The sequence below is a fragment of the Chelmon rostratus genome, chromosome 11 (assembly GCF_017976325.1).
Source record: "Chelmon rostratus isolate fCheRos1 chromosome 11, fCheRos1.pri, whole genome shotgun sequence".
NCBI classification, from domain to species: domain Eukaryota; kingdom Metazoa; phylum Chordata; class Actinopteri; order Chaetodontiformes; family Chaetodontidae; genus Chelmon; species Chelmon rostratus.
In genome coordinates, this window is record NC_055668.1 from 20,822,966 (window position 1) to 20,846,047 (window position 23,082).

The window sequence follows — 23,082 nt, forward strand, 5'->3', positions numbered from 1 at the left end:
ACTTGGACCATGACTCAGACATTTAGAAACGTTATTTATCTTTTTTTATGTGAAATATTTGGAATTCAAGAAACATCATTTAAATTGACAGGTTATTTCCACCGATAAAAAGATGGCAAGAAATGTGTTTTTAAAGCCACCACACAAGGCCCTACAACACATCCTGGCACCTGTGTCGAACAGTTCGACACATCACAGCTTCTCCCACTTACCATCAGTGTTCATCACTCATCAGGTATAATGTGGTAACTAGTGAGCAGAGGTGCTGGTAGGCAGATTTTGTTTGTTTCCAGTCTGTATGCTAAGCTAAGCGAACCAGCTGCTTCAGATTTACCATGCAGATAGGAAAAACGTGTTTCAGCCACCCACCTGTTTGTATTACTTATGTGGACCCACTAACAGCATTCATTCAGATTTCAACATTACAAGCCAAAGCTTCTCATCATAACCCAAAAATGAACACACTTAACCCACAACGTAACCTCTAACCATCAAAAGGCTTCTTGCTCAACTGAGGGCTCACTAATGAAAGACCTCAACATCTCATGTCCAGAACTCAAGTGTGTACAGTGTTACCTGGTGAAAAATGAAAATCCTGTATTTCCACATTCCAGTGCTGTTGCCATGGTGATTGTGCCTGTGGTGACCGGAGAGTGTTGTTTAGGGTTGAAAAAAACAGGGCAACCATCAGGGTAGTGGTAATGGAATATCTAAAGGCAGCTTTAAACAAAGGGAGGCAAACTCTTTGAGGAGCTGCATCACGTCTGGTTGATGATGAATGATGATCAAACTGATCAACGATCGATCAATCAAATGATCAAATTCTGGCATGACATGACAAAAACTTGAAAAAGTTAGTGCTGCGCAAAAGCAGCAACTGAGAGTGAGAGTGTGTGTAAGTTGCTGCTGGCAGGGTCTCACCAAAAACAATTAGCCTCGCTCTAAAACATTAGCATTAGCATCAGTCTTACAAGTTACATTTTCACTTCAACAATTACTTTCAGCATTGATTAATCCTAATCAATGCATTGTTTTGTCTATAAAATGTCAGGTATAACATCAGTGGAAAAAGTTAAGTCTGTTTTTTCTTTATAAATGGCTTAAATGAATAATTGAGTATCTTTAAGAGACTTGGCTTGATTGACTAAATCAATAATAAATCAGTGCATATTTTCCACACACACACTGCTCTGTGATGTACTCACCCTTTGCTCTCATTTGCCATCATTAGAATGAGTCAGAGGCGTGCTAAGTTTTAACAGTGGAGGCCTGCCCATGTTGCAACTAAGACATAGACAGATGTTGATAAAAATAAGGAAACTTTACGTGCACCCAGGACTTGTTAATCCTAAATAAGTTGCATCAGTAGGCAGAACCTGGTTTAACTGTGCAGGTGAGGACAGTACAGTAACCTAGAGGCTAACTGAAAGGTGATCCATCAGCCAATCACAGAATATTGAGCAGTATTATGTGTAGTGGAATGGTACTCAGCCACAGACAGAAAGCCTCATTGTAAGCGTGGCTGCTATTATCGCCTGGAAACGTTGAGACCTTCTCACCCACTTCTCTTTGTGCGGCAGGAGGACCATTGTGTCTGAGGAGGAGGAGGAGGAGGAAGAAGAAGAAGAAGAAGAAGAGGGGGGGGGGCAAGAGCAGGTCAGGACCAGTTGAGCAGGAAAGTGGGAGTTTCCAGGGAGCAGTTTTAGGCTGGAGCTGGAAAGATGATCCATCCTCCTTGTTTGGAGAAGCAAACATCCGTCCATTAAAGAATACGCTATGGGAAAAAAAACTGAAAAACAGAAGAGGTGAACATAAATTCTAGAAAAAAATGACACATAGTGCACATAATCTAATACACTCACAGAAACCAACACCAACATACACCTTTACAGTATTAATTCAGTTTTGGAGCAGTGCAACAAGTTGTAAACACAGCATTGACATTATCGCCTGATAAATTTGATATGGTGAAGATTTGTGTTTGCAAAGAGTTGCTTATTTAAACGTGCAGCAGAAAGGGAGAAAGCCAGAGCCAATGTTCACTCTCTTTAGTTCTGCTCTTGGTCTCATATCAGGCTCTTTGGCTGCTCGATGCGCCACTATCTTCACCAGCTAGTTGCTAACCTTGTCTGTCTATCATTTGGTGCTGGGCAGGTAGCGTAGCGGGTTTTTCACTAAATGCAGCTGCTGTGAGAGTGGCGAGAATCCACTCCATTTCTTTTGTTCAATAAGAGAAAAATCTCATTCAGATTATTAACAGTGAGTATCACGTTTCAGGCGTGCAGGATGTTCAATATTGGTAAAGCATTTGTGTGTGTCATCCTCCCGGGAGGTCAGAGGTCAGATTCAGCTGCAGAGCAGACAGACAGGAGAGCCTGAACGTGGTTCCTCAAGCTGACGCGCAGTTTGTCCGACCATCGGGCCGCCATGCCTTCACAGAGTGGTGGAATGAGGTCATGGATAAAAAATGTGAGTGAGGATATAGAACACAATGCATTCTTTATCACTGTTTGTGTATGTGTGTTACAGTGTGTAACTACACCTGACAAATAGCCATTGTATTTCGACAGAGCTGGCAGGGGTTCCCATGGAAGTATTTGTGTATGTGTGTTTGCGTGTGTGTGTGAGTGTGTGCGTGTGTGTGTGGAGGGTTACAGCTTGTAATCAGATCCATAACGGAGGAGCTAGTCCAAGGCGTGTCTCTCTTAACGCTGGCCAAACACAAGTTGTTGACTGCCTGGTGAGTGTAGCTCTGTTCCTGTGTGTGTGTGTGTTTGTCTGGTGGTTAAGACAAGCCTAAGATCACATTCCATTATATGAGAAGACAAACCACACCATTAAACATCCCATAGATCAATTTACAAGCTGGTGCATTTAGCAGCGTAAGAGCCAAATATTTCCATCAGGAGTTAGCGGAGAACAAACCAGAGCTAAGAAGAGAATAAAGTGGCCTCCTTGCTTTCATCAGGTGGACACAAACGCGCTGCAAATGAAAGATAATGTTGCTCCATGTTTGCTCGATGTATACATAAGCTGATGTTTGCCATTTCAACTTTTAAACCTCATTTGGAAGCACTGCAACAAGCCTTAAACACAACGCTGACATATCGTCACCTTATGAAGTTCTCAGTGCAGCTTTAATGATGCTGCGTTGCACATTTGTATATTTTTATAAACAGATATAAATAGCTTTGCTGATTGCAGGTGAGCATTAGGCTTTGATGAAGAAGCATCAATGTGTGAGGAGTATGTGACACCTGCTGTCGCTCATTACAAATGACACTTCTTTGGTATTTAAATTTTTTGTAGAACTCGCAAAACATGTTAATTTGTGAAGATTAGCTCATTTTACAAATATGACTACTGCGTCATAAGACCAAACCACAGTCAAAAAGCTCTTGAATATCAGGGGGTGTGGTCATGGAGCTGCTGGAGGAGATGGACGTCTTTCACTCCAAACAAACCGATGCTGCTGCCGCTGAGAAATGGAAAGACATCATTGTCCTGCATCCTGGTTCTGGAAATGTCTCTGCATTCATGTCAGGTTGACTGGATCACATCGCCAGAAAGGAGTGACCCTCGCTCCGTTTCGACATCTTGGAGTCACTGACCTCAAGCTTTGGAGCAACAGAGGAGGGTCTCCAAACACCCTTCAGTGACCTTAGCAGCAGCTAACAGGTCAATAGGCTGAATGAGGGTGTGTCGGCCTCTTCAGAACAAAGCGAGTTTCTTTCCCCCCATTCGGACGACATGAAAGCTTCACTTACAGAATGACTCACTGCACAATATTTACATTACATGGTGCCTTTTAAATGGCTAGTTAGCAAAGTGTGTCATTAGTGCAGATCACAAGCTACATTTCATAAGAAACAGCCCTGTTGAAGGCTGCTTTGTCATGAAATATCTATTATAGTGCGGTTAGCTGGTAAAGTAGTGAATCGAAGCGCACACGCTGAGGTTAAACGCAATAATGAAGTGAATGAGACGTTCTTTACCTGCAAGATTATGTGAAATCTGAGCCTGTAGCTTAATGTTTCCATTAATCTTTCATTTGTGAGTCATGCTCGAAACCAGAACTTGAAAACAAATGTAAAGCTCTAAAGGGTGTTGTTTTGTATTCTGACATCTGAAATCTGGCAGCACGTTGCACAGAAATGACGTATGTTGAATGAAACACAAATTTTAGGGTCTACTTGCAATGACCATATGTGTTTGAGCAAGACGCTGAACATGTAGCTGTTTGTTGTCAGTGGTTCAGGTGATGAAAACCTTTATTTCCAGTTTGAATCACTCACTTTACAGTAGATCTTTCTCAACACCCTGCTGCTTGATTTGTGTAATTAGCAGAAGTAAAAGCCACAGAAACTAGAATCTCATACAGAGAAAAACAAAAAGATGCAAAAGCACCACCTTCACAGTCTGACAGGTGAGGAGCGGAAACAACAGTGCTTAGCAACAGATGACAATTCAAATGTGTGCATGCATTTTCTTTTTCATTTTGTCTTTACAGAGCAAACTGATTGATATTAAAGTGTGACAGAGATAAATAAGACTTCCCAGACAATAGGTTTTGTATATTGTGCAGAGTTTTAATCCCTCAGCCTGGAAACCATCACGCTGTGTTTGACAGTTTGTCACACTCGGAAACAAAAGCACAATCTGACTCATAACACATAACTCGCATCAGCTGTGATATCATCTCTGACAAACAAAATGGAATATTAGTTTCATCCCAAAAGGAATAGTTTGACATTCAATCACGCTTCTTTGAGAAGATTTAGATGAGATTGACGCACTCTTGCGTCTGTGTGGTAAATATGAAGCTGCCCATAGCTTAGCTTAGCACAAAGACTGGAAACATGGGCAGACATAGTTAGCGTGGCTCCGTCCAACAAAATACGGCAACCAGCACCTCTAAAGCTCGCTACCACGTTATGTCTTGTTTAATCCGTTTAAAGGGTGAAAATTAAAATGAGCAGTTTTGCTGGGGGTTATGTGCTAAATGATTCTTAAGATAAGATAAGATAAGATAAACTTTATTAATCCCCAGCTGGGAAAATGTGGTGCTCCAGCTGGGGACCAGCTACTGGAGTCCTGGAGTCCTGGAGTCTCTGCCAACTGGATCATTTATTTTCTGGCATCAGGTGGAAAACAGTGTCACAGGTGATAAATTAAATCCCAGCCACTCCCAGCCTTTCTCTCTCTCTCTCTCTGTGTGTTTGTTCTTTGCTTGGTCTATCTCACTTCAAGCCCCTTCACCTACATCTGCACCTGTTTACCCTCCCCCATCCTCCTCCGTCTGATCTCTCAGCCTTTCTTGCTCATCCACACGGGACCTCTAAGTTAGCAAACCAAACTCCCCGCCCCTCTCCTTCCATCTTTCCGTCCTTTTATTTTAGCCTTGAAGTTAATTTAGCAGGAATGCTGTTTAGTGGGTTTCCACACAAACACATGCAGACACACACACTCAAAAATGAACACAAACACAAATTCCCATCTAGCCGATAAAGGGCTAAAAGGTCAGACTTAATGGTGTAAAAGCCATAAAAGGAATCTATACTTTTTTTTTGTTGATTTACAGGGCAAAAAAACAGAAAAATATTAAAAGATTTGGGCTGAATGCTTTTGGGCTGCTGGATAGTAATATTCTGTAGGCCATGGATGTGTTGTATATGCTGAATGAGGCATTTCAAAGCTCCTTTCACACATGCATCTGCTTATGTAAATGTCATCACTGCAATTTTACACGTGGTTTCATGTTTGAATACGTTTCATGGGAACATTTCATGACCGCAGTTTCAACATGACACAGTCTAGATTTAATGGCTTTGAATGAATGTATAACCTGCAGGAGCACAAGCTTGAAAACACAACACAAGAGATGCATTTATTTGATTAATAATAATGCAATTTGTTAAATTACTATTATAGTAGCAACAACTTATTACAGTTAGCTCAGATAAGTGCCATTTCTCATCTAAAACACTGTGAGAACGGAAATGTGCAATATCAGTGTGCCGTCTGTGCAGTAATGTGAACTCAGCCATTGCCTTGCTTTACTTATTATAGTGTTAACTTGTGTATCACATCTTGCTGTCTTTACTGATGCTTTTTGTTTTATCTCTTGCTGCTGTAACACTGGCAGTTTCGCTGCTGTGGGATTATCTTATTTGAACTTTATTTGAGTACAGTTCAAGTTACAGGATCTATGCTTTTATTTGTTAAGCATGGCCATAGGGTATGGCACTTACTCCTGCTGCATCCCACATGAACGCTGCATTAGTTGCTTTACAATCACTTTTTTGTGTGCATGTAAACGGGTCGTCGCCATTTATAGACACACACAAACACCACAAACATATGAGGGCAGACTCAAACACATAAAAACTGCACACAGAAGTGCATACACACACACACACACACACACACATACACAGAAACATCCTCCTGCTACACAAACAAAGCCAAAAAGCTCCTGTCAAACAGGTCGTTTCTACAAGTGGAACGGGATGGGTAGGTGGAGTGGAAGACACATAGAGGGAGATGCGGGAGGAGAGAGGTGGAGTGAGAGAAGGCCTTTAAAAAGCAGACTGAAACAGGTTACGCATCTCATTCTAGAGGCAGTCACACACATACACACACATTGTTTTGGACTATGGCTTCCACCACCTCAGGTGATGTTCTGCCCACAGGCGGCAGGATCTTCACCTCCATTCCTGATGTGTTCTTCATTCCTGAGTTTGTGAGTTTCTCATGTGGTCATTCCCGTTTTGCTATTTTTTGAGGTTCCTCTTGCCTCTTTCGTGTTTGAAACATTATCCCTTTTAGTCTCTCCATCTTTATGTCTTTACTCTGCCTGCCCAGGTGAGTCTGACTAAACTCTTATTCCTTTCTCTTTTATCAGCCTGTTTCCTTCTTGCACATTCTCCTCTATCATCCTATTTCACTTGGGTCAGCATCATTTAGATAATGATCTTGTTTCTTATCTGCTTCTTCATTGAGGCGAGTCTCTGTTACAAATAGGAATCCGTCATGTCTTGCTATGTTGGTCAGCGGGCATCAGTATTTGATCAGTGGAGCCAACACAGAGCAGAGTGAACAGCAAACCGACTGTGAAGATCAGAGGAATTGATAGGTTTGGTCTGGTCCAAAAGTAAACAAGGATAAGCCGATGAAACTGGTTAATGAGGTGGCCAGAGCCCTGCCAGTGAAAACAGCTCATCTACTCCTTACGTTAGTTGTTGTTAGCACTAAGTTATGCCTCTCAGAAAGCTTGGCAACCACTTGTGTTTATACTGACACCTTGTTCCCATAGAGCAAATAGTTTCTGTGGAAAAAAACAAAAAACTTTGTTGCCATAGCAACAGGAAAGCAGCAACTTCAACATGTCTTAGCAACAAAAAGCTAAATATCAAGTGAAAAATAACATATGTTTCAAATAATGCTACAACAATGTAGCATTATTTGAAATGGAACAATCTGCAACAATGTAACAATATTTGAAATGGAACAATCTGCAACAATGTAACAATATTTAAAATAGAACACTTTGCAACAATGTAACAATATTTGAAATAGAACACTTTGCAACAATGTAACAATATTTGAAATAGAGCAATCTGCAACAATGTAGCAATATTTTAATTGGAACAATCTGCAACATAGCTTTGCATGACAAATCTAGACCTGTTCTTTTCTGACAGAATCGTTGGACATTTTGAATAATATTTCTTTTTTTTTTGGCACAGCACCCTAAAGTCGTCTACACTACTTCAATGAAATGTTTCAGTAATTTTGCCATAGAAGCCACCAGCTTTTCATAATTGTAATTTGGTAATTTAATTACCTTATTAATAGAAGTTCAGTTTGTCATTGGTAACCAGAACTTTTTATGGTCATTTTATAGGGAGGGAGAAGAGGGGAATGAAAGTAGGGACTTTGCAATTGCATTGTAAACCTTGGCTAGCCCAGATCTGGTATGATGATCAAACTTTAATCATGTTGCTTTATTAGATTTTTCTGTTGTGTGGATTTAGGGCACAGACTTTCTTCTCCAGAGGAAAAATCTGTCCTGAGGTGCATCTGTCCTTGCTGTGGAGATGGAATATGAGACGATTAAAGGAACATAACAGACGTAGTTCCTGTTTACATGAATCAGTCAGAAACAATCATTGACTGTTTTCTGTACAGGGAACTGAAGATTAAATCTGTATGACACAGGTGGAAAAACAGCTCTAGTTGCAGAGGGAGGTGTAAATCTAAACCAACAATCAACTCACATGGTTTACTTGCTGGCATGGGCCTTTTTTTCTGGCTTCTGGCCAGTGCACATTTTCTAGAAATATCCTGCTGCTCAGGTGTGGAAATGTACTGGTAATGTATTATATGCACAGTGTTGTTTGAATTGGGAATAATTTCAAACAAACATTTGAAAACAAGCTTAGGTCATACGGGTTACTGTAGGTTGGGTTCAACCAGTTAAGAATATGTGACTGAAAATCTCCCTCCAAGTTTCACTTTGAATTCATTGTAACCGCCGTGAATCCAAGCTGCGGTCCTCTGTGATGGGAACAAACTGCAAACACTTCAGAGTCAACTTCATTGACTTAAAAGCATACAGTTTTTTTCCCAGTCTAAACATTATGAGGAGGCTTTCATCCTTCTAGATGGCAGAAATGGCTTAATAAACACTAAAAAGTAGCATTACTTTTAATTACCCATAGAAAGGTAAATATTGATAATATGAAAGATAAGGTTTTCAACATCCGTGAGTCAGCGATTTTCCTCTCCATATAATGAGGACCAACTTGCTGAACTCCATTATTTGAATTGCAAATTTTCCTGAAAAAACATACAGAACATGTCCAGACGGTTTCTCTTGGAAAACTGTTTCATGGGGTTAAATGAATGTATAAATGTAGAGAAATGTTTCAGCTACATGCAGCGTATTGCTTCATTCAGGGTGTGGCATTCATTATATACAGTTAGACTGAATGTTGGTTTGTTGAGCCAATTAAAAAAGCATAGTAGCTAGACTATGAATAGGCTGTTGTGGCTTTGAACTCACTGTGTTTACACAGCTGACTGAAACCTGGTTTCGCTGCACTTGTGAGACTATTTACCTCCAGGAAAATTGAATATCCAAAATGACATCAGGATATCAGCTGGCTAACGTGACCGAGTGAGCAGATAAACTCCTTAACCAACATTTTACAGTAGTACACACAGTTTTTTTTTTTCAGAGCTGATCCCTGTCGAGACCGTGCCTCAGAATGAGTGTGTAGCAGCATGTGAACAATGTGAAAGTGCCTCTTGTTTTGTCTCCCAGAGGAAATGTGTAGGATTTTCTCCCCCGTGCAACCTGTGAGGGCTGTTGTTGTTTTCTACATGTGTTAATCCTTCACCTGAGAAGCAGAGGGCTTTATTTATTGCTGCAGTTGTGGGAAATTTCCTCTTTAGAAAGCCAAGCTGCTTGTTTTTGATCCGACTGTGCCCCCTGCGAGTGTTTGCTCCAGCTCTACTCCTGCACACCTGATACTTGAGGGCTTAATGCTGATTGATTGAACCGTAGCGATCTGTGTGTAGGCCTTAACTGCACAACAGGAGGAAATCAAAGCCTGGACACAATAGGTCTTTTTCACAGCAGATATTTCAATGCCAACAGCTCTGTTGCGTTTAAGTGTCACAGTAAGCTGTGGCAGTGAGCTAGCATGCACAGTACCAGGAGGCCGAGGCAGCTAGAATTCAGCCATCATTCATTTTTTTTGTATTTACGCCTGTGCTTTTCCTACTGCGACGTTGAAATACGTCTTGCATGAAAAAGGACTTTCACAACACAAAGAAAATGTTCTACTGTGCAATAAAAATTCCAGACACTAAAAGGAAAAGGGTTTTCCTGTACACGCTATCTCGTAAAGCTTTTCAAAATGCTTCTTATCGAGGAACAAACGCAGGAATTTCACACTTTATCTAAAAGACTCTTTCAAGCAGAATGTTTGTTGAAGGAGGAGAGAGGAACACTGTAAAAAATACACCCAAGAGTGCTAACACTTACAGGCCCAGCCCTTATTCTAAAGGAGCACTCCACCAGTTTTACACGTGAAGCATTGGAGGAGAAAAATGGCTGACAGGCTCGGAGACTACGAATGCATAACAGAAAATCCTGGTGCATTATGGGAAAAGTAGGATTCAACTTTTTTACTCCTTAACTGATATTTTTCTCAGGTTGCAAGAATTACGACTCTGAATGAGTGATGATGTTGCTCCGTGGCTGCTGGATGTGTAAATAAGCAAAGTTCGTTGTGCTATCTTGAAAGGCGATGATGAGTCTGTGTCGTGTTGTGCAGTTACTGCAGGTTTAAAGTTACAACACTGTACTCTGGTTATGTCCAGAATAAATTCCATTGAACTTTATTGTTACTGTAGCACGACACTTCACTGGTGTCATCATTTTGTTGTTCATATGTTGCTTTTTGACCATTCAATCAGGCGTTTTCTGTATAAATAACCTCGTATTTAGGAAAGGCAGGTCTAGTTTTCTGTCTTACTTCACCTCTCTCTCGCCCCTCCCAGGTGTTTGGGGGTTTGGTGTGGACCCTGGTGGCATCGACCCGCGTCTACCCGGACAACCCTGTGGGCTGGGTGATGTTCGTGTCCGTCTTCTGCTTCGTGGTGACAACGCTCTGGTTCTTCATCTTCCTCTGCGGAGCCAATCAGGGCAGCATCTGGCCCTCCCTGGTTAGACACGCCCATCACCTGTTGATTGGTTCATTTGGATAAACGGTTAACTGTGGATAGATTATTCAATAATAACTGTACTTAAACACACATGCTGATGTACATCCGGCTGTAAGAGCCACACAGGATGCAGGATGCTTTGACCATAACTGTGACATTTCTAATTCTACATCTTTGTACTTCCATTTTGATAGATAAGAAATTAAAATAATATAATAATAATTTTATAATAATAAAATAAATCCAATTGAATGCTTACAGTGTATAGTTTGGAGATTATTATAGATCCAAGATGAAACAGAGAGAAAAAGGGCTCAATTACAAATCTGTCAGTGGTTTCAGTACAATGGACAGCAGCATGGCTTCATCAATACACAGCACAGTTAGGCCTCTGACATTTCACAGTCATGGAAGAGAGATTCTAACTTCCACAAATCTCCAATAAAGGATCAATGAGTCAGGCAGATGAGACTAATATCCAACCATAACCTCTGTCCCTGCAGCAGATGGAGGGGGCAGAGGGCATTCGCCTGACTGACTCCACTTTCCATTTTAATATTAATCTACAGCCGGCTGCAGGCTAGTTTAGCTTAGCACAGAATTCAAGATGCAACTTGCTGATGTAACCTGCTGGTAGGATTTAGGCCAGCTATTATACAAACACAGAACAGAACAATACAAAACGACATGTTAGGTGAAAGAAGGAGACAATGAAAGACAGAAAGAAAGAAAAGGGCTTCCTATTGTGTAATTTTCACATGCAAACTATGCACAAATACACATAGACATACATTTTCATATCTACACATAGCCAGCCATGTCTGTACATACATGTCCTCTCCTCTGTTCTCCCTGTTTGTCCCCTCTTTCCTCTCCTCTCTCTCTCTGCACTCTTTTATTTTCTCCCACCTTCCTCCCTTCTACCAAATCCTGGCTTTGACCCTGCCTCCCCGTGTCTCTTTCGCCAATTTCCTCCTTCATCCACCCTTCCCCTCTATAATCACCATCTTTTCGACCTCGCTCTATTTTCCTGACCTCTCATCTCTGCTTTCTCTTATTCCTTTCTCATTTTCTTCCTTTGTTTGCTCCTCGCTCTCTATTTCCAATCATCACATTTGCTCTTCTCCTCTGTCTCTGCCCTCCCTCCCTCCTCCTCCCGTCCCTCCGCCTGCAGGATGTGGTTTATCACTTCTTGGCGGTGCTTTTCTACCTCAGTTCGTCGGTGGATCTGGCGTTCGTCACCATTTTGGCGAGTGGGAGGAGTGTCCTTAGCGATGAATATCTTAAAATCTACCGACTGGACATTGCTGCAGTGGTATGTCAAACACACACGTGGACAGTAAATACTTTCTAACAGCTGTTTTTCTACATCAAGGTGACGATCATGCGTCTGTGTCTGTTTTCAGGTGATGTCCTATGTGGCCACTCTCCTCTACTTCCTCCATGCCATTTTCTCTGCCATCCGATGGAAGAGCTCCTAATAAGACAAAACAGAAACCAAATGAGCAGCTGACCTGTCATTGGACTAAACACAGAACGACCTTTTATCTTTTTAGTCTTTTTAATCTTTTCCTCACTTTCATGTCAACAGGAGCAGCTTTTTTGAAACAAAGTGGCAAAACATCAGTGAATGAAGGAGTGGGAAACAAGCAAGTTATTGATTATTATTAACGTTACTTAGCCCTGCACATTAGCGCCCCGCATTTTACTCTTTTCTTAAGACGACAGGCAACAGTTCTGTGTGAATAGATGCAAATGAAAAATGTGTTTGTCAGAAATAAATGTGGTAAAAAGAGGGTTGATGAGTGTAAGTAACTAATTAAACCATCGATATAGGAGCAGGTATTACATTATGATATGTTAAGATAAATTTTTTGAGGATATCCAAAACATTTTAAGGCCTTAAAGGGTCAGTTCACCAACGCGCAACCTCACCTTACACACACACACACACACACACATTTTCTTACCTATCGTACATGCTGTTTTCATTGGGACTCATTTTGATATAAAAAGTTGTTCTAAAGCAAGCCGTGCACCATTAAATCTAATTCACCTCTATTGTATTTGTATGCAGACAGAAATCTCTTTCAAGAGGGACATCTCAAACTCCTACCGCTCTCCCTGATAGGTCGACTAAATGCTAGAAAGATGGTTGCGCTCTCTATATTCCATAGAGTCCATAATCATCCCTTTTATTTGGGCACATAAGACTAACTGGATTTCCAAACTGCAGCTACAAAAACCCAGAGAGGATATCTATGTCAAAGTAGATGAGAGTGCTGTATCTCAGAAGTGGCTTGTGATTGAGGCCAAAAAGTCCGTAGACTTGACAAAGTCATCCTCGTCACCTATTAATTTTTCAAACTCTGACTCAGCACCAAAATGAATGAAGGGTTTTGTCCTGAATAACTCATGTGGGATTCCACATTTGGGCAGAAAAGGACTGTCAACAGCTAAAGCTACATTTTTTTGTCCGTAAACATCTCGTCTCTTTTAGCCGGTTAAAAGATCACAGTTGGCCACTCCCTTTGGGGAGAATATCTCCTCTGAATATGCCAAGGATGGATGGCGCAAGAAAATTGGTTCTGAAATACCTCTTGAGCTTTGGGGAGAAGGGTTTAGTAGAATTAAGGATTGCTTTGTTTAAGCTCGTACAGTTTAAAATTATGCACCGTATACACCATTTGAAGGTCAAGCTGAGAGGGATTTACCTTCTCTGTTTCCCCTAAATGTGACAAATGTAAGACGGAGGTTGGGACTAACTCACCTCTTCTGCTCAAACTGCATAACTTCTGGAGGGAGACATTCAGTGGTACAGTGTAATCCCTGGGAAGCAAGTCACCCCTGACAGTAATTTTGCTATAGTGGGCTGTTCTGAGTACAGCTTTCAACTACCTCTGAGAGTCAGCTGGCTCTCGTGTTTGCCTTGGCGATAGCTAAAAGGGTTATTTTTAGGGAATGGGATTCTTCTTCCCCTCCTTGTTCTAAAATCTGGCTCAATGATGTGATTTCCTGTGGAGTTCTCGGTGTTTAACTGTCTCTTTGCAAAGATTTGGGCACCTTTTGTGATTTTTATTAGGGGGCAGGGAGTCACATATGTTTTTCCCCTCCTCCTTTTTTGCTTGCATGTAATCCACATTGAAAGAATCTAAAAATATCTCTAAAATATTCCAAATAAAACCCAAACTAACAGCATGGTTTTGCTCTTCTATAAAGGTGCACGACTTGTGAGAGACAGATTCAAAACGACTCAAAACTGAAGCAGCAGAGGCTGAAATATCCTGACTTTTCATCCCTAAAGTGATCTTACTTCAAATCAGCTTCAAAACTAATACTAGATCCTACACTTCCCATAATGCAACTTGATAACATCTACAAGGAAGTGGCCATATGCTGACTGGTTTCAGTTTGTGTCCAACTTTAGCAGAAAGATAGAATGATTTACTTATTAGCAGTTAAACAGAACACACCAGAAGGTCCTGTGGCCCAACAAGGACATTTCATAGTTGTAATAAAGATGCATTTCAGATCAATAATTACGTCTCACAGATCAATAATGCCAAAAGTTTGGCTCCAGCTTGCAGTGAACATTTCAACAGATCAAAGAGACATTAAACACATAAAACACATTTAGTCGCAGAGCTGAGTGTTCATACAGCACATTTAAAATCCTTATGAATACATTCAAAGCCTGAAACCCTGAACATCCGAGTGACCCGAGCGGACGGAGGAAAGCCCTTTGTTTCCTGCATGTTTTCTTCATGTTTACAATGAACAAGATATGACCACCGCATGTCTTTTTATTCAGTCAGTTTTAATTAAATAGCTTTAGTTTAGTTTTCTTTTTCAAGAGGCTCCGTTTGATGTACAGATGTTTCCACGTGATTTACTGTTTGCATTTTTATGCGAAATTTTACGAAAATTAAAATTTAAGTGTAAATATTTAGATGATTTTACTTCACACGTATTTGTGGACTCTATGATGTGAAATAAATGAACTTGACATTCAAAGATTACAGCTGTTCTGTTTGCCAGACTTTGCTTTTCATTATTGTCACATGGTGCTAAAAAACACACACAAACAATAACAACACTTTGTCCTTTCTGCATCATGAAACAATTTTGTAAAAAATAGAATTAACATGTCATTTTCAGCTGCAAATAAAGAAAAACATTAGCTAATGACTATAGCAGGTTTCAGCCTGTAAAATATCATTACGTTTAAATGAGGCAAAGAAAAATTTAACACAAGAAATTCTGAATTTACAGATGCAGGATATATTACAACCATGTCCTCCTACACATATGTATCCAACATATTTGTACTATATATATACACCATTTAGCTGCTTCCCAGTATTCATGACTTTAAATCCCAACTCTTATTTCAAGGCTTTTAGTTTGAGCCTCTCCAGGAAAGGCATCACAGCTTGGCTTCATTCTGATTGGTCCCTGTGTTTAAAAAGCACAAGGATATTGAAATTTGTCCAATCAAAATTCAAATCAAAATTAATGAACCCGCAAAATGATTTTTTACAGTGTACTGTCATGTAAGTGTGTTGGTATTATGTAGCCCGGGACACAACATCTCTGGGATAGTCAACCTGAATTTTTCAGGTTTCCAGTCAAGAACGCTGCCTTTATCACAAATACACCTACATCTGAAAAAAGTAATTTAACTATCCCTGCATGTAAATATTAAAAACCAGTGTTCGTGCATTTCATGTTTTGCCTCATGAGAAACTGCACAAACACTGTGTGAGCACTGTGGGTTTTCTTTATTTTCCTGCATGTTCTTACACATTTGGCTTGATGTCAGTGCATCACAATACAAAGTTGCCTGAAAATTAGCCTTATCAGTCCGGTTTGGAAAATCTGGATTCTGGACTGCAATTTAAAGCAGCATTCATTGTTTTTTTTTCCCCACCAAACTGTAAATACAACATTGGTTTATAGTCACTTTATTAGTTGATATGGCTAACATGTAAGGAAGGAGCTTATTTGATGAGAGGGGAGTGAACAAAACAGCAAAGTTGTGGGCTAAAACAAAAACAATGTGCTGAAAGATGCCAAAAAACCCCAAAAGCTGAGGTAAACTGTGATAATCCTCTGTGGGTCTGGGACCACAAGTGACTCATTTGATCGAATGTTAAAATAAAAATATTGATTAATGCAGCTCTAAAGTAAAACCGCGTGGGCCTGATAAAGTGTCTGTGAGGTTGAAGTGGTTGAAATGAAATGTCCTCACCCATAAAGCCATCAGGAGCATCTATACCTGGAAAAGAAACACCTGTTATAGCCTGTGTGTGTAATATAAATACAGGCTGCGGGCACTCAGATAACATAATCTAAGGATTATAAAGTTAGATTAACCTAAAACTCAGTGAACTATTTCTTTACACAGCAGCAACAATGTCGATATTTCAGCTGCACAGGTTCAACAGCGGCCTCGGGGCACAAAATTCCTCTTTCGGTTGTTTCAAAATCCCTTCACAGGTCAGCAGCTCACATTAAAAACCAGGTAGCCTTGGGTGCTGTACGATGAAGGGTGGTGCAAGGAGCTGTTGTGGGAAGGGATCTGTGGCCCACAATAGCAGAACGGGTTTGTCTGCTAGCTTAGCTTCCCTATAAGAGTCAGAAACACCTGCTGCTGCCCCGTCAGTTGAGAGGAGAGGGCAGGTGGCTCGCTGTTGACTCGGCACCGGCAGAAGGAACAGGCGGAGATGGCTGCAACCACCGCTCAGCCTATGGGGAGCCTGCCCAGCGGACTGGGGATATGCACCACGGCCCCGGATATATTTTACCTGCCTGAGCTGGTGAGTGGGCAGCGACAGGACGGGGCAGCTGACCTTGAAGTCAGTTATGGGGGAATTCTTTCCATTTTGGGTCGATTTTTAAAACTGAGTTAGCATTTTAAAAATGATTTGGTTTTCATGACGTTTATTGAACTGATATGATTTTAAATGCAACAAATATTGCATTTAAAATTTAGTCAATAATTTGTTTCATGGCAACAATGAACCTATTTTGTCGTAAAGTAAAACTAGTCATCCACTCTTACAAAATGATGCATATGACTCGTAAAATTTAAATGAATTCTACTCATCAGAATCAGAAACAGCATCCACACTGTTACTGTTTGGAGCCTCAGCTGCACCTTTTTACCCACAAACGTGTGTGAAATGAGAGCAGATTATAATATGAATTCTTCTGCTATGCCTCATGCCAGCACGATGTGATGACGATGCCAGTCTCTAAAGAAATAACAGAATTTGTTCTAATTTCAGGCTGGTAAATCTCCAAATAACTATGATGTATGCTGTCATTTTGGTTAGATTTTGAACTCTTTGAATCAAACAAAAATGTGCATTTTGGTGAAACGGGGGGATGATGAAACATATTCCTCGCATGGGAGGAGCACCTGCCTCTTTTCACATCTCACATTTCACTCATATTGTGTCACGGTGCTACTGATCCAACAAAGAATGCGGTCAACTCTTCTTCTCCCTGAATGATGACAAAAGATAGAAACTGCTCATATAACCGCTGGGAAAACAGCTGCACCGAGGAAGGTGCTTCAGGTTATTCGTCTGATGAGTGAATTTCACTTAAAGTTGTTTATTTGAGCTTTTATTGATCAAGGGAAGGGCTGTGATTGCTTACCGGGACGATGTTTATACTGAACACTGCTTGTGATCTGCTTGGTGCTGCCCGGATCTTCTAAAGGCTGCGAGGGCGAAATGAACGAAATGTGCCCTTTTTAATCGAATAAGTGTTTGATCAGGCTTTGAGAGAGGGTCACGGCTCTTCTTTATCACCCATGTACTGTGTAACGAAGTGTGGTTTTTTTCACCACAAACAGCACTGAGGCTCTAGCTTGAGCTTTTCTGTAGCAGCCTCTCTCTTTGTTCAGCAGCTGAAAGTTGCAGAAAAAATGAGTCAGTTTGAATTTCCTGCGATTCAAAGCTTTGCGTTGAAGAGGGAATCAGTGAAATCCTCAGTGTTCCCCTGTGTTCTGGTTATTTTGTTGAGTGTCGCAGTAAAACTTCTATTCTTTGATCTTTTCAGATTTTTGTAGTTTTTATAGTGACACTATCCTTTTACCATGCAGTGATATAGTATCATTATATAAGCTGCAGGCAAATTTAGTGTGTTTCAAGTAGGACTCTACAGTTGATTTTGTAAAAGCTGGGTCTGAAGCATGAAATCAGACATGACTGCGGGTGTGTCCTCAATTGTAGACGCTCATATCATCAGCCGGGCGGGACAGTGTTCGTGAATTAGACTATGGGGATGTGGTTAACACTCTATTTAATGTAATCTGGCAAACTAAACACCACACACCCTGTGCTCAGACTCATATAAAGAGCATAAAGAGAAATGTTTGTTTTGTCAACATTTAGAGAAATGTGGCCGTCTGGCCCTGCTCATTCGTCGCAGCTTTTTCATGCGACTTTTCCGCGTTGTTGATGTTCTTTTTAATTTTAGTTTGCTGATCATTGAGAAAGAGCTCTTGGCTTTAACGGGACCATGTTGAAAAGCTAAAGCATAGACTAAACAGTAAATACAAATACAAGCGTTTGATCCATGTGTGGCTGTGTAAATTGGCCTGCATTCAGGTGTTGTTTGATCAATAACACAGGTGACCTATCAAACGCCGCTGAAGTCAAAATAATGGCAGTGACAGAGCAAAAGGAGCCGACGCTCGGAGCAGTCTTTTCGCCAGTTACATGACAGAAAAGCTGTTTCATTGCAATCAGATTCAGGCTTATTATAACATTTTCTCATTACACGCTTTCTCTGTTTTCAGCTGCAACTTCCTTCATCTGTGTCTAAACTCTCAAGGTGGCTTTAGTAGACAAATCAGAAAGGGATTGCAGCTTCGCCTGATTAGACCTAGAAAATGTGCATGTAAGTCATATAGTAAGTCATTTACTGGAAAATCACCAAATGCCAGATGGACAAATAGGATAGAAAACAAAGGAGCTGAATGGAGGTTATGAAGAAAACAGCATTAACTGGTAGAGGACTAAGCCGACTGACTTTTGTGATTCTGTGACTTTTCATTTAGCCCCATCATAAGATCGACATCTGTGATTTTGAGTGAAATGTCTCGACAGCTATCGGATGGATCACCTTGAAATTCGGTTCAAACATTGGCGCACTTAAGTGTTGCAGTGCTAAATCGCTGGAGTAATCCATTGATGGCAGTTTAATGTCAGTCTAGCACAAACAAATACACCAGATCTCAAAAACCATAATAACCATCTGCGCCGTCGCCTCCCTCTTTGCAGGTGTTTGGTGGTTTGGTGTGGATCCTGGTGGCGTCGACCCACGTGGAACCAGCGAACCCTCTGGGCTGGGTGATGTTTGTCTCTGTCTTCTGCTTCGTGATGACCTTCCTTTGGATGATAATCTTCGCTGCTGGAGGTCACAGGAACAGCTCCGGCTGGGCTGCTGCTGTAAGAGAGACAGAGAGAGAGACAGAGAGAGAGAGGGAATGAATAAAGTGGGAAATAAAACTGAGAGAGTGATGGGCTGTGGCCATGTTGTTAATATCAATTCACCTGTGTGTGTGTGTGTCCAGGACTTTGCTTACCATGGCCTGGCAGCGTTCTTCTACCTCAGCGCAGGGGTGGCCTTGGCTTACATCACCTTCAAGAACAAAGGAGGCGATTTAAAAACCTACCGGATTGACATCGCTGCCGTGGTGAGAAACAGTTGTTCGTCCGCACAGTAAAAACTCCACCTTACAGCACTTAATGTTGAATAACACAGTGTTACACAGTGTCCACAGCATGATGCTCTTTACTTGTTTGGAGCCATTTTACAGTTTGTTGACATGTCCACTTAGCACAAGGCTACTCCCAGCAGCTAGAGTGGAGTTTAATTGAATAACTCATCTTCGTATATAAGCTAATTTGTTTTCTTGCAGAGAGTTAGAGGGGAAAATTGGTACCACACACATGCCTGTGCTGCAAATATGGATCTACAGCGAACAGCTGCAGTTAGTTTAGCTTAGCTAGTTTAGCTTCGCTTGTTAGCTTAGCTAGTTTAGCTTAGCACAAAGACTAGAAACTTAAGAAAGCTATCCTGGCCCTTGTTGGCTCTGGTTTAAAGGTAACAAAATCCAGTTAGCAGCACCTCTAAAGCTCACCACTAAACATGTTACATCTTGTTTGTTTAATCCGTACAAGAAGTTAGCTAGCAAGCTAGCCTGACCAGAAATGAGCTGAACAACGATTTAATCTTAGCTTTAGAGGTGTTGCTAGCAGGATTTTGTTTTGGGATAAGGCCAGGCCAGCTGTTTTCCTCTCAGCTAAGCTAAGCTAACTGGCTATCGTTCCAACTATCTGCAAAAAGAAAACATCATGAAATAAGTCCTAGAAGGTGCTGAATGTCAGGAGATGCAGAGTGCATTTTTGCTTTAAGCCTTTATTTGTGTGTGTGTGTCTCAGGTGTTCGCCTTCGTAGCCACACTCCTCTACTTCATCCACACCATCCTCTCCTCCATCCGGTGGAAAAACTTCTGAAGAGCCATGCTGAATCACATACCTGTGTGTCCGAGGACTGCTGTGCATCCTGTGTGCCTCTGACTGTGTTTATATGGATGCGTGTGTGTGTGTGTGTGTGTGTGTGTGTGTGAGGTGGAATTACCCACAGGTGACATGGTTGAATTCAAAGATTTTGTGAGTTTTAAACCCTCGCTCATCCATTTATTAATGTTGAGTGGGTGAGGATTTGTGAAGAAGCACCATGAAGTGAAATTACAGCATGAATAATGAAAGCAAATGAAGCGTTTTACCCCAGAAATAGCATCTGTGCTTAGAGAAAATTTTGTTGTGCGTGAGGTCAATACAAGAAATATATTTGTCTTATTTCTATTTTTGGAGGCAGATATCATTTTTAGCCATTGATCTTTTATTACATAAGAGGTGGTCTCACATTTTAAGTCTTTTTAGAATTGAATTTGGTGTGTATGTACAGTAACGATAGCAGGTTGAGATTTCTTTAAAAAAGATAATCAACATACAAAATTATCACTAGAGGTAATTAAAGTTTCTTCATATATTCATCTCTGTTGAGCCTTGAACCGCTATTTTTTTACTGACAAATGATGAAAAACAAACAAATGAAAGCAGCAGAGGAGAAAGCAAGCAGAGGAAGTAATGGAGGTGGATGGAGTTAGTTAGCATGGTCCATGGCAATGTAGGGTTATAAAGTTGAAGGAATAGTTCAACATGTTTATTGCAGTGAGGCAGAGGAGAAGTTTGATGTAACTCTCATGTCTGTCCGTTAAATATGAAGCAGGGCAGTGGTGCTAAGCTAAGCTAACCAGCTTGGCTAAGACTGGAGGCAGGGGAAACAGTTAGCCTGGCTCTGTGCAGAGCTAGCCTACATGCGTCCTTAAAGCTCCTGAATGAACAAGTTATACTTGTTTGTTTCATGTGTACAAAAACAGCTATGACTTCCTGAAGTTGTCACTTAATTAAAATTTGCGCTAGGTTGCTAATTTGCATTAAGTTAGCAACCTAACGCTAAATTACTGCTCCCAGCCAAGAAATAGTCCCAGACTCAAACCCCCATAAAGGCATAAATTGCTGTTTTTCTACTTTTTCTTTTGTAATTAGTAAACAAACGAGATATAACATGCTAATTAGTGAGCTGAGGAGTCAGGCTAGCTCAGAGTCAGGCTAGCTGTGTCCCCCTGTTTACAGTGAGTCTTTATGCTAAGTTAAGCTAACAAGCTGCTGGCTGTAGCTTCATATTTAGCCAACACACATGAGGGTGGTACCAGTCTTCTCGTCTAACTTTTGGCAAAAGAAAGCAAATAAGTTTTATTTTCCAAAATGTCGACTATTACTTTAAGGTAACAGTTGACCAAAATCACCAAAAAGCAGACGTTGTTTCTGGAAAGGCAAATCGCTGTTTGATTTTTTTTATGTTTTGGAGGACCATAAATGAAGTTCACCTTTGCTGTATCGCTGTGGAGGCAGAGTCCTCAGAGGTGGATCAGTCAAATCAAAGCAAAACTATCTGCATAGGTAGCTGAGACAGCTGTGAAAATATGTCGGCTTTGGCGATTGTATCTTCCTTCCCTTTGTGACTTGTTATGAGATGACAGAGTTTGTTGCAAGTTGTAAAACAACTGATTTTAAGACTTTTGTTGTAGAATAACTGCAAATTGTTCTTTCTTTGTCAGCTGACAAAGCTGATGCTAACAAATCATCAGTACATAAAGGATGGTGAATTGCATTTTTTAGGAGTAAGACCTCTGGCTGAAACGTGTAGAGTTTTGCCATTTTTGTATTCTCAAGATTAAAAGAAGATATAGACGTCGACACGACTGAGTCCTTGTTTTATTTGCTCCACTTCCTCCCTGAAACAGTCAAACAGATTCATTCCACACTCACTCACAGACTCATTTTTAGCTTTCGTAGCCGCTCGAGTGTGGATTTTTAATTCACTGTCTTAAATTGCTCCAGATTACTGCAAGAACATCTACGGCCTACAGTGTCACTATTAGCCACACATCTAATTGTAAATATTTACCACTTTCTTTTCAATGTATAATGAAAAAGGAAACGTTTAACGATTGCAGTTGTTGCTCAGAAAAAAAAAAAAAATCAGCATATGATGAAAGGAAATATGAAGGACCTCTCTCTGCTGAACGTTAAACCACAACCCTGCATGGTCGGGTCAGTGTACCAATATGCCCCAGGTGAGGCTAAAACTCTTCACCTCAGCACTGATCACAGTGTACTGATCTGGTAGTGCATGCTAACCGACTGCAGCATCAGGTTTCTGAAGAAAACAGTGACATCAGTAACGAGACTCCAGACAGAGCAAAGCAACCAGTCACAGCAGCTTTGTGTTAATTCAGCGGCAGTCAGAGAATCCACATTGTTCTCTGACTGTCCAGCTGCCAGAATCCAGATGTGAGAACACCGGAGCTGATAAAAATGCCTGCTGATGACCTTTTGCATTTCTCAGGCTGTCTTACTGGTGAAGTTTATTGGAGGTGTATGAAACCTGAAAGGAATACCTGCAGACACTACTCAGGGCTGAAAAGGCATGGAGAAAATGGCATGGTGTAAGGCATTTACAGTAAAGAGCGTTGTTTTTCAGAGCCACAGCACACTGTTTGACTTTTAACCTTTATACATGTCTACATTGTTGCGCCGCCTGTCTTTCCAGATTTTGAACAAAATTAGGAAAAAATGAGCAAATGTTTTCATTGAAATGTGAAAATAAATATATGAGTACATAAATATTTGTATAATTTAATGCTTAAATAATTTAATACTGATACATATAGAAAAACATGCTTAATTAAGCGAA

At 40.8% G+C, this 23,082-nt stretch overlaps 2 protein-coding genes across 2 annotated transcripts; both read left to right on the forward strand.

Annotated features, from left to right (window-relative positions):
• Nucleotides 1–6,623: 6,623 nt before the first annotated feature.
• On the forward strand, nucleotides 6,624–12,534 carry LOC121614211 (myelin and lymphocyte protein-like). Its single transcript, XM_041948023.1, has 4 exons — nucleotides 6,624–6,742; nucleotides 10,573–10,737; nucleotides 11,912–12,052; nucleotides 12,144–12,534. Exons 1-4 carry the CDS (start codon nucleotides 6,656–6,658, stop codon nucleotides 12,216–12,218), a joined length of 468 nt encoding a protein of 155 aa, XP_041803957.1. The 5' UTR covers nucleotides 6,624–6,655; the 3' UTR covers nucleotides 12,219–12,534.
• Nucleotides 12,535–16,401: 3,867 nt separating this feature from the next.
• On the forward strand, nucleotides 16,402–22,082 carry LOC121613912 (myelin and lymphocyte protein-like). Its single transcript, XM_041947615.1, has 4 exons — nucleotides 16,402–16,556; nucleotides 19,035–19,202; nucleotides 19,328–19,450; nucleotides 20,199–22,082. Exons 1-4 carry the CDS (start codon nucleotides 16,464–16,466, stop codon nucleotides 20,271–20,273), a joined length of 459 nt encoding a protein of 152 aa, XP_041803549.1. The 5' UTR covers nucleotides 16,402–16,463; the 3' UTR covers nucleotides 20,274–22,082.
• Nucleotides 22,083–23,082: the final 1,000 nt, after the last annotated feature.